The following is a 19,549-nucleotide window of genomic DNA, read 5'->3' as shown; positions in this document are numbered from 1 at the left end:
TACAAATTGATAAATAGAAAAACATAAGTTAGTAATAGATTTGTGATTTTGAAACTTTTTAAAATTGTTACATGTAATCATACACTGCAGGCAAAGAATGCAATAGGTGCAAGAGCATACATGGAATTAGAAGAGTGTATATTTAGTTTGGATTCAGAGTAGGCACAATGGCATGGGAAATTGAGCTTTATGTTTAGATGCCACCAGAAGTAAATGTCTGCTCCTAAAGTCATTATTTGCGATTTCTCACAATTTCTGTCTCCTATAACTCTAACCAATCCATTAATGCATTCTTTATTACGCTCCTTTCGTATTGAAATTAATTATAATTATTAATGTAAACTTTTTGTATATCCTAATGAGGATTCTTAGTAATTAATATAAAACACTGAACATAAAAGGATATAGGACAGCATATTCTCAATTAGCACCTATACATTGTTCTATCCCCTCCCCCAGCACCTCCTCCCCCCCCCCCCCCAAAATAATGAACCTGTTAAATGTGCTACACTACTGTCTACGCACTCCAAAACCGAGGAACGCTGCCATGGGCAAACATTCAGCGTCGTATGCACCTCTAATCAAAGGACTCTTTTTATTAGACCAATTAACTTAGTGTATGAGTTATGGAAAGCAAAAGCCACTACAAATTCATGATTTTAAACTTCCTACAAAGCCCACCAGCCTTTTAATAACCACCATTAGCACAAGTGATTTTTATTTGCCGATTAATTTCAACATGAACATTACTTTACATACTATTGTATTCATAAAAATAAAACCGCGACCGCAAGGAAGAAGATTTTGGTACATTTTCTTGCGGGTTTAAGTGATTCAACTTTTCAGTCTGTCCTGCAGAGATGCAATACCTTCTGTTCATTAGTGTGGTTTTGTTCAGGCCTTTAAGGTAGTTCTATTTCATCAAGGGAAGCAAGGTGCTATTCAGACATGACTCTCTGATCTAACTATGAAGCCATGTATAAATTACCTTATGGCAGACAGGTAGCCTTTCGGGCAACTTGCTCAGTTTTATTTCATTTTCCAGTGTCCTGCACACCCAACACTTGTATGACATGGTAAAGTGTAACTTCTTTGTATTTATTGTTGATTTCTTAGGCAGCATGTGGTATGTGGTCCAATTAATGGTGGTGCAACCCTCGGTAGATTCTCTATATATTAAGCAGACGTTCAGAAACCTTGGAGTAAGCCTTTCTCAGTCCCACGCTGCCTTCAGTCTACTGCTAATGGCTGTACTTATAGGCGGAAACTGTATTAAATGGATGCCGATAGGTTCATAATGTTGATTCTTTGTAGGTAGTGGTTGTCAATTAGGATCTTCCTTGAGGTTTGAGAATGCATCATAAGCCAGCTGGACATGCAGGTAGGTTTTGGAAAGTTGTCACCATTGAAGCTGTTGAGTTTATTTGATAGGGAAGTAAAATATACTTTCACACTGTTACTGCTGCTAGGTACTGAGCTGGTGATGTGCAAATTCATCAGTTCACGTTTGATTTTTTCAGTTTCCTTTTGCTGTGGAGTGGTGGTCACTAGTCATACCAAATTGAGTTTGTCATAATTATATTTTGTGCTTTAGTTTTATTGCAAATAGTTTAGACGTTTAATCATCCCAGAAGACAGAAGTAACTAATGTGTCTACATTTTTTTTGTAGGGGTGGGCCCCGGTAACAATGAGGAGACTCTCCTATCTGCTATTGCCAGCGCTTTACATACCAGTTCTGCACCCATCACAGGGCAACTCTCTGCTGCAGTGGAAAAGAATCCAGCTGTGTGGCTTAACACAACTCAACCACTTTGCAAAGCGTTCCTTGTCACAGATGAGGATATTAAGTAAGAAAATAAAAAAAGAAATTATTTAAAAAAGAAATAAAAAAACATGGTTTAACATCTCATGTATAACAAAGAACATACAGTAAGAAAATGTGAATTGACATCTTTTAATACAGATTCTCTTACAGGTTGCAGTCTTTTAGATAATGTTTTGAATAAGTACGAATCGCTAACTATAACGTTTTGCTAATTATCCTTTCTGTTCACAAAAGAACATCACTCTGTAGATATTTGACATCACCCATTCTGTCCAAATAAATTTTTTATAACTTCTATATTAAGGGAAACTAATGAAGCACGTTTTAAAGAGTGCAATTTATTATAAACATAATGTCCATGTCATAAAATGGGTTGTTAATTTGGGAAGGGGGCACCATACCAACTTAATAAGCATACCCAGGTTTAGGTATAAACAAAGGTCTCCGCCCCCTGTAGCTATGACCCAAGTAGCAGAAACCCCCCCCATGAAATGTTGTCGAGTGTAACAAACAATTTTAAAGTCAAGAAAACACACTCACTAATACTCCCAAGTGGATCACCCTGCTCAAAGGTTTTACTTTTTGACTTTTACCTTTGCGTCTAGCACCGATGAAGTTGTTTGTTTCGGCACCAAAAGCTTCATTGAGGCAACCCTGCATTTCGTAGCTGCTACAGTCGCTTCGCTACTAGCATAGATTCTATTCTCTGGTGGGCAAAGCTGTAAGCTTTAGCTATCCTTCCCTATACCATCAAGTTTACATGAGGACCACGCTGTGCCTGGGACCAAGAATGGGCTGCTGGGACTGGAACCAGAAAGTCTAGAAGGACCTAAGAATTGAATGGGAGCAAAGCCTGTCAGCAACATATTGCATTTACTAGTAAAAATATATAGCTTGAAGGCTGTCCTTTCTTGTATCAACTACTCCAAGCCCCTCTGACCCCAAGGTGGCTAAAGAGGCCAGTTATTGGATTCCCTCCCCCCCCCCCACCCCCTGCCTCCCACCCTGCAGCCCCAGCGTCTTCCTGCAACTGAGGCCAAGCTAACTCCAGCTAGGCATGTGTATTGGACATCTGGAGATTAAATTTAATGGCATCTAGCTTTTCCAGAATACAACATTCTGCCCGCTCCCAAGAAGGCTGAACCCTCTCTCAGGGTTTCGTTCTTGGTAGTCCACCCTAGAGGTGTGGCTACCAACGAGTTACACACCCATGGGGAAACTGGTTTTGTAACTGTTTCTCTTCTATGTCCCCGATGCCAACATGTCAACTAGAACAAAATAGGATCTCCTTTTGTGTGTGTCCACCATTTGTCTTACAAAGGCAGTTTTCAATTTGAAGCTCGCTTCTTGGCCTCATACCCTGTTTGGGCTTCCGGCCAGGGAGAGGTAAAACCTATGCCAACAGCAGGCCCTTTGTGTCACTTCCTGAGAGTTCTTCACCCCTCCCCCAGGAGGGTAGAAGACTGTCTCATGACCAGTAAGCTTAAACGGGCACTGATAAACTTGGGCCAGGGAGTGGTAACTTTCTAACGTTACCGTTTACTTAAATGTTGCATTAAATTGAACCTGGGCATCCTGTCTGGTTTAATGTAACTGTTCTTTTGATAACTTGAAGGTACCAACTTTAGTTGTCCAGTCCAGAAATTAGCACAGAAGAGTTGTCGTGTAATCCTGTACTCCGCAATAGGGCTACTAGCCTTTTTACTGCAAACATTTTTTTGGGGTAATTTACTGTTAGGTCACATAAAAACAAATCATACTTTTTAATATACAGATAGGCCTACCTAAAAGGTGAATTATAAATATCAAAAAGGAAGGTCTGGGCTTCGTCATTACTTTAATTGTCAACGTTGAGGCAGCAGTGCTAAAACTGCTCTGTCAGCCAGCAGTGGGCAGCACTGGCAGTCTTGCTTTACCACGCTCTTGGTGACACGAAGTGATGCAGTCCACGTGGGAAACTTGAACGTACAGGCCCTGGGTACTGCAGTGTATTGTATTGCAGCATTTATAGAGTGCTTAACACCTCTTTCTGGGGCACTGAAGTGCCTGCCTACTCAAGCGGCATGTTACAGCCTGTAGGGTGTGTGGTTGGAAGGAAGTAGCTTTTGTTTTTATCCTATGTGAAAAGTGTTTCCATGTCGTGCATGATGACCACAAGGTGCATTTATTTTGTTATGGAATGCATCAAGTGCGTAGTGTGTTGGATGATGAAGTGTATGGACGGGTGCAATTTTATGGTTTTCAATATGCTGTTAGCTTTGAACAGCTCTACAGGTCCCTTTATGGGATTTTTTAAACCAAATAGTCTGCTTAGCTGGTTACTACACTTTTGCTTACAATGAGTAAAGTGACATAAGATGCACAGAACTTTCAGACGATGAATAGCTTACCCTGTGAGTTCGCTATTCCATCAGAATACAACTGCAGTCATATATGCATTTATGATGGATTACTGACACCAAGGGTTACTTTCTACAAGTGCCATGGTAATTTGTGATCACTGCGCGAACACCTGTTTGCATAGGGATCTCAATTGTAAGGGCTGCAATGTATATTTGACTAGGTAATTAGCAGGTACAATGAAGCTTGCACTCTTCATTAATTTCAGCAGGTCAAACCAACAGGAAATTAACTGGAGCACAGGGCTCACTATTTATTGATTTATTGAGACACACAGTTTGTGGTGCAAAAATCATTGAAATCTGCCTGCTATCCCCCAATATAGGAATAATACTTGTAAAATCCTATTTATCACACCTTATAAACTCTGAACCGTAAGGTGTCAGATTGTATCAGGTGAATTAAACAGCATCTATCTTGCTACAGCTCTTGTAAGCAATCCCATAGTATTTCTAAGAAACAATGCAGCGAAAGAGGATTAAGAGTCTTTTACCATTACACATAAGTTACAGGTACCTCCCAGAGGCTATCTATCTCCTTATACCATTTACTAGGGACTTATAAGTAAGTTAACCTATGCCAATTGTGGACAAGCTAGTCAAACTATACCTGGCATTGAGGTCTAGTTAGCGGACCTCGGTGCAGTCAGAGTAAAAAAACTAGCAGCAGCAGTCCAGGATGATATCTCAAAAAGAGTTATTAGCCTACATTCACCGAAGTCCAAGCCCTCTGATACTCCACGCCGTCCTCCATTGGCACCGAAACAGTCCAAGGATAAACTCCCGGAATCGAAGCATGAAGAGAAAACTTCGACACTGCAAACCTCAAACCAATCCAAGGATAGACCTTCGACTCCTAAACAACCAAAACAAAAAACTACGGAGCAGAAACAGCCTCCACTGAAGTCTTCGGAGCGGGAAAAATCTTCCATACCAGATGCTGTCCCTATGCCTAAACAGTCTAAGACTCCTCATAGGGAGAAATCTTCGGCACCGAGAAACACCGGATCCGAAGAACATTTTGTACCAAATCCAAACCAGAAAACAATTTATATTTATCCAAAGACTGGTCATATTCTGTCCACACAACCTAAAAAGATGAAACTGGGCCATTTGCAAAACACACCAGTTCCTGCTAATAAAATGGACATGGGCACTAACACCTCTCCACACCCTACACCTTCTCCTCCACCTATAGATCCCAATTTACTGATCTCTCCGGTACCTTCTCCAGGACAGACCTTTCCATGTTTACAACCAGAGGATAGTGATGATGGAGACTGCTGCAGACAAGGGGATGATCATACAGTCCCACAACAAAATAATGATGATAATGATGATCCCTCACAAGAGCCAGATCCATGGACAGACTATAATACAGACAGATTCTGACTTAACAGACCCAGATCTTTATCACTCTAAGCCATCCCCACTAGACGATAATGTAGGTTTTGCTGAAGTAATCAATAGGACTGCATCATATCATGGAGTAAATTTACATTCAGACCCTGTAGAAGTGGATTTTCTCTTAGAAACTTTTGCTCAGCCACAAAAAACCACACACGTCCTACCAGTGTTGAACGGTCTAATTAAGCAATCACCAGATGTGTTTAAAGACCCTGTTAGGACTAGGTTTCTTAACCCAATGAAAGACAAAAAATACAAAGCAGCTCCCAATGACCCCATATACATTAAGGGTCAGCTTCCTTTAGATTCCCTGGTGGTAGCTAATGCACGTAAAAGGGCCAACTCTCAGTGTTCAGGTGCCACCCCGCCCCGGATAAAGAATCCAAATTATTAGATGCATCAGGCAACCGTATGGCATCTCAAGCGGCAAACTATTGGAAAATAGCCAACACACAAGCTCTCTTGGCAAGGTATGATAGGGCGCACTATGATGAGCTGGAGAAGCTCATTCAACACCTACCAGAACAATACAAAGATCAGGCCAAGGACCTCATACAGGAAGACAAATTAATCACAAACACATCAATCAAACAGCAGTGGACACCGCGTCCCGCGCAGTCAATACTAGCGTATTATTACGCAGGCATGCTTGGCTCAGGATATATGGATTTAAACAAGAGGTGTGCAAACCAGTATCCTTAATCAACCCTTCTACCAAGAACACCTATTTGGCCCTGCCATGGACACATCTTTAGAAAACATGCAACAGGACACGGAAGCTGCCAAGTCTATGGGAGCCAGTTATCTTCTTATAGAGGCTCCTTTGGACACTCCTTTTATAGGTCTGGTTCTAAATCCAACACACCAGAGCACCCAACCTCATTCTACAAAAGTCCCAATCAGAGTTTTCTTTCCAAAGGATACTTTAGGGGAGGTTACAGAGGTAACAACAACAAGGGCAGGGATCCGGGGTTACAACACCTGCAGCTCCCTTACCACCAAGCAGTGACTTCCCTGCGCTTCCCCCGACCATTCCACACCTGCCAGGGGACGCCTTTAACAGTTCCTACCTGTCTGGAATTCCATCACTACAGACAGGTGTGTAAGACCGATAATCCAGTATAGTTACCGCCTAGAACTTACATCCAGTCCCCCACACATTCCTCCCAAACACCGTCCAATATCCGCAGAACATTTGACTCTCCTCAACCAGGAAATTCTCTCTACTGCGCGAAAACACAATAGAATCAGTCCCCTTTCCCCAACAGGGCACACGGGTTTATTCACTCTACTTTCTGATTCAAAAAAAGATTGCTCTCTCAGGCCAATATTAGACCTCAGACATCTAAACGTCTACATCCTATCAGACCACTTCCACTTGTTTCCTTTCCAACAGGTGCTTCCACTACTTCAACAAGGCAACTTCCTCTCCACTCTGGATCTGAAGGACGCCTACTTTCATATTCCTATTCATCCCTTTCCCAAAAAGTATCTCAGGTTCATGGTGGATGGACAACATTATCAATTCAAATTCCTTCCATTCGGAGTAACCACGGCACCCAGAGTCTTCAGCAAATGCCTTGCAGTGGTAGCGGATCACTTAAAAAGGCAACACATCCATGTGTTCCCTTATCTGGACGACCGGCTCATAAAAGCCAAATCTCACAACAGTTGTGTACAGCACATACACAAAACTATCCATCTACTTCACGGATTAGGTTTCACATTAAACCTAGACAGGTCTCGCCTTCAGCCATCCAGTATCTAGGGGCTACTCTAGACACCTCAAAAGCTCTAGCATACTCCAGTCCCGGCAGGATTCACTCCATACAGGCTCTAATATTACAATTTCGGCCTCAACACTCATTGCCAGCTCAAGTGTTTATGGAGTTAATCTGAATGACTGCTTCTTGCCTCCTCATCGTCCCTTATGCAAGACTCCAAATGCGCCCCTTGCAGGAATGCTTAGCACATCAGTGGAACCAGGCTCAAGGTCAGCTGACCGATCTGGTGTTGGTGGACGGCCGCACACATCACTCTCTGCTGTGGTGGAATGCACAAAACCTTTCCAAAGGGCGGCTGTTCCTCTACCCGGTTCCACAGATAGTACTAACAGGCGCGTCGCTCACCGGTTGGAGAGCTAATCTACAAAGTCAAATTGTTCAGGGCTTTTGGGAGCCCTCGACAGAAACAACTCCACATAAATCACCTGGAGTTACTTGCAATCTTTTTAACACTAACGTCTTTCCAACTTTTGCCACTAGGCAAAGCTGTCCTAATACGTACAGACAACATGACAGCAATGTATTAAATTTAAAAGCAGGGGGGGACACACACTCTCCAACTTTCACGGTTAGCGCAAACTATACGAGATGGGCTATTCCTCAAAAGATATACCTCCTCGCGGAACATCTTTAGGGAGTACACAATCAGACCGCGGATCTGCTCAGTCGACACACACAACATATCCACAAATGGGAGCATCATCCTCAAGTTCTTCCTCCATTCTTTCAAATGTGGGGACACCCAGACATAGATCTGTTCGCCACACATCACAACGCAAAATGCCCAAATTTCGCCTCCAGGTATCCACACCCATTGTCTAAAGGCAATGCGCTATGGATGAACTGGTCAGGAAAATTTGCTTACGCTTTTCCGCCTCTCCCGCTCATTCCGTTAGTGGTTTGGAAACTCAAACAGCATTCCCTCACAATGATCCTAGTTGCTCCTACATGGGCCGACAACCATGATTCACAACCCTCTTGGAACTATCAGTAGTTCTGCATCAAAATCAGTGCCTCTCACCCAAACTTCTTACTGTGAACCATGGATAAATGAGACATCCAGATCCGAGTCAACTCAATCGTTCGATCTGGCTCCTGAGGTCCTAGAGTTTGGCTACCTCAATCTCCCACCAGATTGTATGAATGTCATCAAACAAGCTAGACATCCTACCACAAGAGCATGCTATGCAGCAAAGTGGAAACAATTTGTTTATTGTACACATAACAAAAGCAATCCACTAGATGCTTCCATTCAAACATTATCTGTTATCTCTTGCATCTACAACTACGTAATTGGGCAGGGAAATACCTGTTACAACGAATGTATTAGTTCGCGCTGCAATCGCAACGCGACTTTTACATCGCGGTCGGCGTTACAACACATGCTTTCGGGACGCATGCTACAACAACGCAGCTACTTATACATCGCTGGCGATTTGCATCGCTGGGATGGGGTAGCATCTGTCCCGAAATAGTTACTGTGACATAATGCGAAACAAAACGTGCGCAATAAATCACAAACAGAACGTGTAAAGTTGGGCTGAAAAGTTTTTTTTTTATGAGCAGTGGAGGATGTATTAGATTGTATACTTAATCAATTTCCCAGGGTCGGAGAATGCCACTATAACTTTGGGATGAGTTTACCTTCCCTGGAACAATTGCACTTTAAGGAAGCACGGACACTTTTTAATGACATTTAGCACTTAAGGATGTATGACGAATAGGGACTGGATTCATGTGTCACGAATTACTAGCATCGCTGGGATGGGGTAGCAGGCGTCCCGAAACAGTTACTGTGACATAATGAGAAACAAAATGTGCTCAATAAATCACAAACAAAACACGTGTAAACTTACAATTAGCACGCAATGCAATTAATTAGTAAAAAACACAACGTGTGTTAGGTGTGTAAACAGAAATTAATGGATGGATGCCTGGGTGGTGGATGCATGATGGATGGATTCATGATGGATGGATGGATGGATTCATGATGGATGGATGGATGGATGGGTGGGTGGGTGGGTGCATGATGGATGTATGGGTGGGTGCATGATGGATGGATGGATGGGTGGAAGGGTGGGTGGGTGGGTGGGTGGGTTCATGGATGGCTGGGTGGGTGGATGGATGGATGGGTGCATGGTGGGTGGGTGGATGGGTGGGTGGATGGGTGGGTGGGTGGGTGGGTGGATGGGTGGGTGCATGGTGGGTGGGTGGGTGCATGGTGGGTGGGTGGATGAATGGATGGATGGGTGGGTGCATGGTGGATGGATGGATGCTGGGTGGGTGGCTGGGTGGGTGGCTGGGTGGGTGGATGGATGGATGGGTGGATGGGTGGATGGGTGGGTGGGTGCATGGTGGGTGGGTGGATGGGTGGGTGCATGGTGGGTGCATGCATGGATGGATGGATGGATGGATGGGTGGGTGCATGGTGGGTGGATGGATGGATCGTTGGATGCATGATGGATGGATGGATGCATGATGGATGGATGATGGATGGATGCATGCATGATGGATGGGTGGATGCATGATGGATGGATGCATGCATGGTGGATGGATGCATGGTGGATGGGTGGGTGGGTGGGTGGGTGGCTGGACGGGTAGGTGGATGGATGGATGCATGATGGATGGATTGATGCATGATGGATGGGTGGATGGATGCATGATGGATGGATGGGTGGATGGATGCATGATGGGTGGATGGATGCATGATGGGTGGATGGTGGATGGATGCATGATGGGTGGAGGGTGGATGGATGCATGATGGGTGGATGGTGGATGGATGCATGATGGGTGGATGGTGGATGGATGCATGATGGATGGGTGGGTGGGTGGATGGATGCAGGATGGATGGATGGATGGGTGGATGGATAGGTGGATGGTGGATGGATGCATGGTGGATGGATGGGTGGATGGTGGATGGATGCTGGATGGATGCTGGATGGATGGTGGATGGATGGGTGGATGGATGGATGGATGGATGGATGGATGGTGGATGGATGCATGATGGATGGGTGGATGGATGCATGATGGGTGGATGGGTGGATGGATGCATGATGGGTGGATGGATGCAAGATGAATGGGTGGATGGGTGGATGGATGCATGATGGATGGGTGGATGGTGGATGGATGCAGGATGGATTGGTGGATGCATGCATGCATGATGGATGGATGCATGATGGATGGGTGGATGGTTAATGGATGGATGCATGATGGGTGGGTGTATGGTGGATGGGTGGGTGGATAGTTTCAAAGGGTTATATGCATCCATTCTGAAATCAACTGTGATGATGGGTGAATGCTGTTGGGAGTAAGCCATGCACTCCACAGGTCTGTTCTAGAGGGGGACAAGGTGGGCGAGGCACTCCCAAAGTAGACTCACGGCCCTCCCATTGCCCATTTACATTTAGAAAAACATTCTGTGTATCTGTAGTTTGTTTTAATTTCTCCATTCTGTGATGTTATTCTTATCTTGCAGCATCACATAAATTGCCACAGGTAAATACGTTTGCCAAGTTTCATCAACACAGTACGCTGGCACAGCGCTGGTAGAGGCAGTGTAATAAATACAGCATTAAACGAACTGGCGGCTCTGTGCAGCATGTGCTGTTACTCTACATCGCACCAGGCGCTTTCAGAAGGCCGAGCCTGCTAATATAATTAGAAGGAACTAAGGCACAGACGACAAATTTTGGGGCGGTGATGAGCATGCATGTATTCCCTCTCAAGTCCTCTCTTTAGGTTTTTCTTATATAGCGCAAACTATATCCGAAGATATCAGGTATCAGAGCGCTTTACATGAGCACCAGTTGCGTTAAAGACTGACACATTCATTTTTGTTTGCATAAGTAGAAATGTATTTCAGCCCAGCTTTAACTCAACGGGTCTTAAACTGATAATATAGCAGGCTAATGCACCTGCTGCTGAGATGTTCGTACAATCTATGGTCTTTACCAGTTCAATTCTTGCCACTAAGCCTTTCATCTCCGACACAAGAGTGAGACAGCAAGTGCTGGACAAAAAAGGTATGTCCTGCCATCGATAGAACAATTTTGAAGTGCTGGGTGTCCCTGGTTTAGATAAACACACTTATCTGAACTTTAAATGAATGTGAGGTTTTCGAGCATCTTGAAAAGGTAGAGTGCATAACTCCTGACCACTAAATGTTATTTGCTGTGGTTTAACTCATAAATGCGTTGTTCTTGCATCGGAGGTCCTGAAAAGGTCAGGGCCACAGTTTTCACAAATGTGGCCCGGAAAAGTCTCAAACACGGAAAAAAAAATCTAAAATCTTATGGAATGTAGCACATGGATGAGAAATGGAGGGGGATTAGAGAACACAAGGATAGAAAAGAAGGGTAAACAGAAAGAAAAGGAAGGATAAGTTAAAAGAATAAGGAATAACGAGGATGAAATAAGAGCAAAGGAGTGAGTTGAAGAAAATAAAGAGGACAGTCTGTTCTGCAAGAGCAGGAGAGTGAGGAGTGTCCAAGTAGAGAAGGCGATGAAGCTGGTATGAGAGGTGAATGGAGAGGGGTCTGGGGAAGCAGGATGGGGAGCAGGAAAGAGCTTCAGAATAGGCAATGGGAGTAGTGTGTGGGGTGGGCATGCACTGAGACGGGAGAAGAGCAGAAGCAGAGGGAAGGGTGAATGTATGGAAGAGGCTGTTGTATTACGAGCCGAGGGCATATCACTTCGCAGAGAAGAAGAGTACTTCAGATATAACCCATCTCAGACTTGTGGGACGCCCAGTCCGGGCTCATAAAGAGCTGGTCTCCGACGACTACCTGCAGCTAGAGATGACAACGCGGGCACGGCGGCTCATCTGTTTGCATAATCTGAATCGGAATAAAGTGCCAAAAGCTAGGAAGAAGGAAAGACGCAAGATACCGAAGAGGCGAAATAGGAATTCTACATTACCGCACCCACCAATTTTGTACCTTTGTAGTCATGCTTATAAAGGAGAGCTTTCTTGGAAGTAGGATTGCATGAAATGGATGCATGATAAAAACGCGTTGTTACGGCTTACGTTTTCGTGGCCTGCGAAGTGATGTACTGTGCAATAGCAATCAACGCATTGATGTTGCTACAACGTTCGATGTGAAAGGCGACGAGATAATGTACTTTGCGGGGTAAAATATGCGTGGTAAACGCACGCGATGAAATCGTGCGTGATTCATCATTATACATCCAATTTGGCAAATACATCTAAATGGCTACAAGGAGCTGCAATAGCAGCTTACCTCCAAAACAGACGACACTTTTCTTTATTTCGAGTTCCTGTTATCAAAGCGTTTATGAAAGGACTTAAAAGAATAATTTCACCTAGAGTTCCACCTTCCCCAGCCTGGAACCTCAATATTGTCCTTACCAGGCTCATGGGTTCCCCATTTGAACCTCTACACAAACGTGAATTACAATTCCTCACTTGGAAGGTAGCCTTCCTGGTAGCTATCACATCCCTCAGAAGAGTTAGTGAACTCCAGGCATTAACCAGACAAGAACCATTTTTGCAAATGCATCGTAGTAAAGTGGTTCTTCGACCTAACCCAAAATTTCTACCAAAGGTAGTTTCTGCCATCCACCTTAATCGGTCTGTTGAACTCCCCGTTTTTTCCCTCAACCAGACTCAGTGGTAGAACGTGCTCTTCACACACTAGATGTCAAAAGGGTGTTACTATACTACATAGAAAGAACTAAACCTTTTAGAAAGACTAGACAACTCTTTGTATCTTTCTCACACCTCATAATGGCAATCCCATTTCAAAAACAGGAATTGCAAGATGTATTGTTAAGTGTATCCAAATATGCTATCTCCAAGCTCAAGGCACGCTAACCATTCCCCCTAGAGCTCATTCCACACGCTAACTAGGGGCTTCTATTGCTTTCTTAGCGAACATTCCCCTAGATGACATCTGTACAGCACCAACTTGGGCTACACCACACACTTTCACTAAACACTATTGTGTAGATGTGCAAGCAAAGCAAAAAGCGGGTGTGGGCCAGGCTGTATTGAGAACACTTTTTTAGACCACTGCAACGGATACAGGTTGCCACCGCTAAGGAGGAAAACTGCTATATAGTCTAATCTACAGCTCGTATGCCTCGAACGGAAAATGCCACTTACCAGTATGCATCTGTTCTTGGCATGTACAGCTGCAGAGTTGTCTTCTGACATCAGACACCTTCCCCGGTGGCCAAGAGACAGGACCCTGGCACTCTAAATATTTCATGTACAGTGTGTAGATACATTTCTACAGAAAAAAAAAACACACCATAGGATAATGAGGGAAACGTTCTGTCAGAGGAATTTGGTATACAGAACAAGATTGAATAATTCAACCGTGATTTATTTCCTCAAAAGCACAAGTTATATTTCAAAAAGTCTTAACATTAACAAAGGACAAGTTCTGTGATGTAATTAGAATTCCAGCTCCTTGTCTTTGTAGCACGGAAACAGCCAGCCAAGGGACGTGATAAGTCCTTGGATGCAAGCTCCCAAATCTGAAGAATTGAGTGCAGACTGCCACACATGTTATGTAAAAGTATTTGTAAAGCGCAACTAACACCTGACGGTTTCTTGGCGCTGTGAGCATGTGATAGCAGATCAGGAGGGGACTCAGTTGTGTGCTTTACGGAACAGATGGGTTTTAAGAAGGGACCTAAAGTTGGGTGTAGGAGACAGTAAACCTAAATTCTGAGGGGAGTGCATTCCAAAAGGATGGGGCTAAGAAGGAGAATCTTAAGCCCTCCATGTTTCTTGTGTTTAAAAGCAGAGGTCTTAAGTAGGGTCAAGTGGGAAGAGCGAAGGTTGCGGGAGGGAGCATAATGGTGAAGTAAAGAAGAGATGAATAACTGGCCAAGACCAGCTAGGGCTTTGAAGATGATACAGCCTAGTTTAAAATAACAGCGTTCTGCTACCGGGAGCCAGTGGAGGGTCTTCAGCAGGGGACGCACATGCTGATGCCTGGGCTGATGGAAATTAACCGTGCAGCCTGATTCTGAACCAGCTGTAGTCGATTCAGTTGATAGGTGGGAATGCCAGCATAGAGGGAATTGGCGTAGTCTATTCTAGAAATAACCAAAGCCAAAAGGGTCAGGGTGAGGGCATCAGTAGTGAGGAAGCGGGCAATTTTACGGATTTTATGTAAATGAAAAAAACTGGAAGAAACTACAGCATTGATCTGGGGCTTCATCGAGAGATCGTTGCTGATGATCACCCCAAGACTTTTTGCTGAGTTAGTAGGGAGGGGGGGGGGGGAAACCCAAACTTGTTGGCCAGAAGTAAGACCTCTACGGGTTAGAGGCACCCCCGATAAGAACCAGCTCGGTCTTATCGGGGTTAAGTTTGAGGTGGTTTGCCCCCATCCAGTCACTGATGTGACACAGGGTGGACTGAAAATTATAAACAGATTGTTCTGATGGGTTGATATCAAAGATCAGCTGAATGTCATCCGCATAGTTAAATGTGGTGACCTTGCTGCTTCGTAAAGACCGGATGAGGGGGGTCAGGTACAAATTAAAAAGGAGAGGAGAGAGGGAAGAGACAAGAGAACCACACACTGTAGTGGTGGATATAGTGTCGCACTTCAAAGAAGGTGTTATCAGATATAGGTACAAATTAGCTGTCACCTCTTCACATTTTATCAATTCTGGTAGGTGCCACTCAGGGTAAGATACTCCACAACCCAGAGTATCAGTTAGAACAAGGCACAAAATGACTTATTCAAAATACACAAGAGACAGGACACCGTCACTCTAAATATTTTATGTACAGTTTGTAGATAAATTTCTACAGCTCAAAAAAAAAACGCCATAGGATAATGAGAGAAACGTTCTGTCCCAGGAATTTGGTGTACAGAACCGGTAGCCTCCATGTGTGGGCGCCATCTTCACTTTCTTTGTTTTCCGCAGTTGGGTCTGGAAGCATCTATGAAGGCTCTCCAATCATTGAAAGAAGAAGAAGAATACAATGAAGGTTTGTGGAAAGCAAAGCCGATTATCCAGAGGTGAAAGCATCAATACTGGAAAGAGGTCTGGATCGGGGGTGGAGGGGGCAGCATTTATCAACTTTGGATAGGAGTACGAGGATAATTGGCGAAAGAGGGCCAGAGAATGCATGGGCAGTGGGCCCCCGGTTACGAGTGACATGGAGAACATACACTTCCGTTTCTGCCTGTAGTGTCAACACAAGTTTGCCAAAAAGGACAATCGCCGGGTATGCAGTCTTTATCTACAGCAAGATCCCAACATGAGGACTGCAAAGCTTGCTCAGAGTTTACGCCCAGAACACAGAGTAAGAGAGAAGCAAAGGCAGGAACACTGTGCCATGCAAGGACAGAAGGAAACTCAGTAGATGAGACCTTTGATTGTCTAGCAAGGAGGAGGACAATATCGCCAAAGGAGCCATGGGAGAGGGCTCGGAATTTGAAAAGGAAATTGGCATTGGGTGGGAGCACGTAAAACACAGAAACACAGCTGCAGGTAACACAAAAAAGCAGAGTGCCCAAAGACTTCCTACGCCCCAAAATTCTCGCCCACTGAAGGCAAGCCAAGGTGGAAGGAGCCACTCTGGTCCCACACCAAGGACACTGCAGGCGGATGAAACTCAGAAAACGCTCCGGTGTCAAAGGATGATAGAAGTCACGAGTAAACTAAGACAGGGGGCAGCTAAAGCACCGGCAGCCGAGACCTTGATGCCGGAAGAGATCGGCATCCACACTCAACACCAAAGCATTCTCGAGATAGAGCAGAAGAAATGGCTGCAATCCAAAAAGGATTTTGACATCTCTCAAGATTTTCACATCCCATCAAAACCTTCCACAGAACGCGCACAAGAGGAGAGCAACCCAAGGGAATCGGAGCCTCAAATGACAGCTACGAGGACACCCAGAGTCTCAAGGTCTGTTTCTGGAAATTGAAGGATCTGAGTTTCTCAAGGCGTAATGGTAGGACCTCAATGGCGAATGCCCTGCGGAGGGAATAGACACAAACCTGTTGAGGCCTGCGCTCCTTGTGCAACCACATAACAAAGAGAGCATCAGACAAATATGGGGTCCAGTTGGAGGAGGAGAAATCTCAGACATATTTTCTACTGGAGATAATGAGACGCTGAGGAAGGGAAAGAACATCGCTAACACTCATCTAAAATCTGCACTGGACGCTGCGTACACTGCAAACCGACAGATGATGGCAGGGACAAACCTGAGAAGGCACACCTGACTGCCAATTTCAGGCTTCAAGAATGAAGGCCAGGCCAATATTCTCAACACCTTCTTCAATGGTAAGCACCTGTTAGGAAGCACAGTGGACGACAGTGCAACAACCAGCGAAATCAATGGGAGCCCTATGTTTAAGAGGGGAACCGAAAAGAGGAACTACACCCACCAGAAGACCGGTGGGAAGAGGGGGCTTCCAACGTGTCACAACTCGCCAGGGCTTTCAAAGCACAAGCCGCATGCAGAAACACAGCAACAATTGCAATGCCAAGCTCCACAGAGGCAGCCCTTTCGCAGATGAGCAAGGGGGAGAGGAGGGCTTCTCAGAGGTGCGGCTGTATTAACAAGCAAGTTATTTACAAAGTCAGAGCTCCCAACCACACACAACACGTGTGGGGGGGTGAATAGGAACCTTCCTTTAGGACTCTGGTCTGGAGGGAGGTCACGTCAGACAAGTGGATTCTCAATATCATCCAACACGTTTATTGTATAGAACTGGTCAAACACCCACAAGACGAGAACCGAAGAAAAATGTCCACACAAAAGAAGAAAATCACTTTCTACAACTTGAATTGGGTAAATAATTACAGAAGAAAGCAATAGAGAGAGTACGCCTGAAGGAAATCAACCAGGAAAACGACTCCACATACTTCCTGGTACCAAAACCAGACTCTTCACAGGCTGGGATTCTCTAAAAACACAGAAGAATCATTGCCCACGCCAAAATAAGAGAAGCTCTTCCTGGGAGAAAAAATCAACACAGCACAAGTAAGAGCGTACCCTTGCAAAAAAAGTACACTGGTGATAATGCAGAAGCTCGCCAATACCAGAAGGGTCAGTCTCTTGACAGGACTCTGAGGATGTTGATAAGAATGATGGCTACCTGCATTCCACTAACATCATTTGCGAGGTTACACATTCAACAGATCCAGGAATGGGTCCAGGGCCAATGGTCACAGGCAACTGGAAGTTGGGAAGATATAGTGGCTGTCACACAAGGAGTTTAGGAGAAAATAACTTAAGGGAACAGGACAAATGTAACAATAGGAAGACCTCTCGCGCTACCAACTCCATCACTACGGATGCCTCCTAAATGGGATGAGTAGCTCTAATGGGGAAGCTCATGATCAGAGATGTCTGGAAACCAAAAGAGGCGGAACCACAAAAATCTACTGGACCGAAGGATAGAGTTCCGAACCTTAACAAGCTTTCAGAAACAGTTGTGGGGGAAATCACTATAAGTTCAAATGGACAACAGAACAACAATGTTCTACCTCGATAAGCAAGGGAGGACAAAATCCTTCGTCCTGTCGAAGCTAGCACAGGAGATATGCCATCCAGAGACAGATAACTATAACAACACTTGTAACGGGGAAGACAATATAGAAGCAGAAAAGCATGCACCTCACAACAGTGGGAGCTGAATCTAGCAGTGATTAAGAAAGTGTTTGAAAATTGTTGGGACATCAGAGAATAGACCTTTTTGCAACTGCAGAAAAAGCAAGATGCTAGTTCTTCGCATCCAGGCACCCTCACTGCCATTCACTAGGGAATTTGCTGTTGATAGAGTAATCAGGGAAATCTGTTTACTTATTTCCCCAATTCCAATGATATTAATAGTGATCAACAAATGCAGGCTATCGCAAATGAAGCTAATACTCCTCGTCCCCCCACCCAGTGGGCAAGATAAACCTGGTTCTCATATCTGATAGAGATGGCACACAACAATGTACAGAGACTATCAGCGTCCTGAGACCTGCTCTTCATGCAGTGGGAAAAGGCTCTCCACCCAGAACCAAACACACTAAATCTAGCAGCATGGCTTCTGAAGACATTGAGTTTGGACATCTGGGACAAGAGAAAGCAATGGCGGTCCTCAGGGATACAAGAACCCCGACAACCAGGAAATGCTATACAGCTAAATGAGAGAGATACTCCATGTGGTGTCATAGATCTAGCCATTTTCAGGACCGGACAAGAGGCACTATAGTCATTGGATACTTTACTCCTCTGCTAGACGGCAATCTAACCGATGCATCACTAAAGGTACATCTAGTGGCAATAGAGGCCTACGTAAGGGTAAAATATAGGAAGAAGCTTCTTCACTACACCAGTGATCAAAAGATTTCTGGAAGAGGCAAAAAGGAATGCACCAACGCTTACATGGAACCTAAACGTGGTACTGACCCAGCCGATTAAAGAACCATTTGAACCACTCCACAGGGCCACCATAAAATCCATCGTGCTTCAAACAGCATTTCTAATTGCTGTGACATCACACCGCATAGTAAGCAAACTGCAAGCACTGACCATACTGGAGCCATAGATGCAAATACTCAAGGATAGGGTAGTCATGAGAACCAACTCACGCTTCATACCAAAGGTCATATCCCACCTCCACATCAGACAATTCAAATACCAAGGTTTTTCCAAGAGCCAAAGACTTGGGCTGAAGGGCATTGTATACACTGGATGCCTGCAGGGTGTTAATGTATTATATGGAGAGAACAAAGCCAATCACGAAGGGGAAGCAACTCTTTGTATCATTTGCAGACATTAATAAAGGAAAACCGGTCACCAAGAACACCTTTGCAAGGAGGATAACTCTAACAATTCAAATGTGCTGCAAAAGAGCGGTCATACGGCTAACGATGAAACCAAGAACACATTCGGCAAGAAAGAGGGAGCTGCAATGGCATTCCTGGCAAAGGTTACTCTAAAGAACATATTATGGCAGCTACATGGTTGTCAGAACACACATCCACAAAACTCTAATACATAGACATACAGGTGAACAGAGAAGCACAAGTGGGTCAGCGAATATTGAAGCATTTGTTTACAAGTACAACCTCCTCTCCAACCCAGCAACCACAGCGAAGAAACCACTATGAAATCAATGCACAGCATGCAAATCCAGA

The 19,549-nt window shown here is 44.4% G+C and overlaps 1 protein-coding gene across 4 annotated transcripts in view; it reads left to right on the top strand.

Moving 5' to 3' along the window:
- MBD2 (methyl-CpG binding domain protein 2) overlaps positions 1-19,549 on the top strand; it is a 525,750-nt gene that overhangs the window by 191,240 nt on the left and 314,961 nt on the right. For all 4 annotated transcript variants that reach the window (XM_078674814.1, XM_078674813.1, XM_078674815.1 and 1 more), the window contains one exon: positions 1,671-1,848. In XM_078674814.1, coding sequence (XP_078530940.1) covers positions 1,671-1,848 — 178 coding nt within the window. The remainder of the gene's footprint in view (positions 1-1,670; positions 1,849-19,549) is intronic.

This window comes from Lissotriton helveticus, chromosome 2_1, assembly GCF_964261635.1.
Source record: "Lissotriton helveticus chromosome 2_1, aLisHel1.1, whole genome shotgun sequence".
Classification (NCBI taxonomy): Eukaryota; Metazoa; Chordata; class Amphibia; order Caudata; family Salamandridae; genus Lissotriton; species Lissotriton helveticus.
This window is presented reverse-complemented; position numbering and strand designations above follow the sequence as displayed.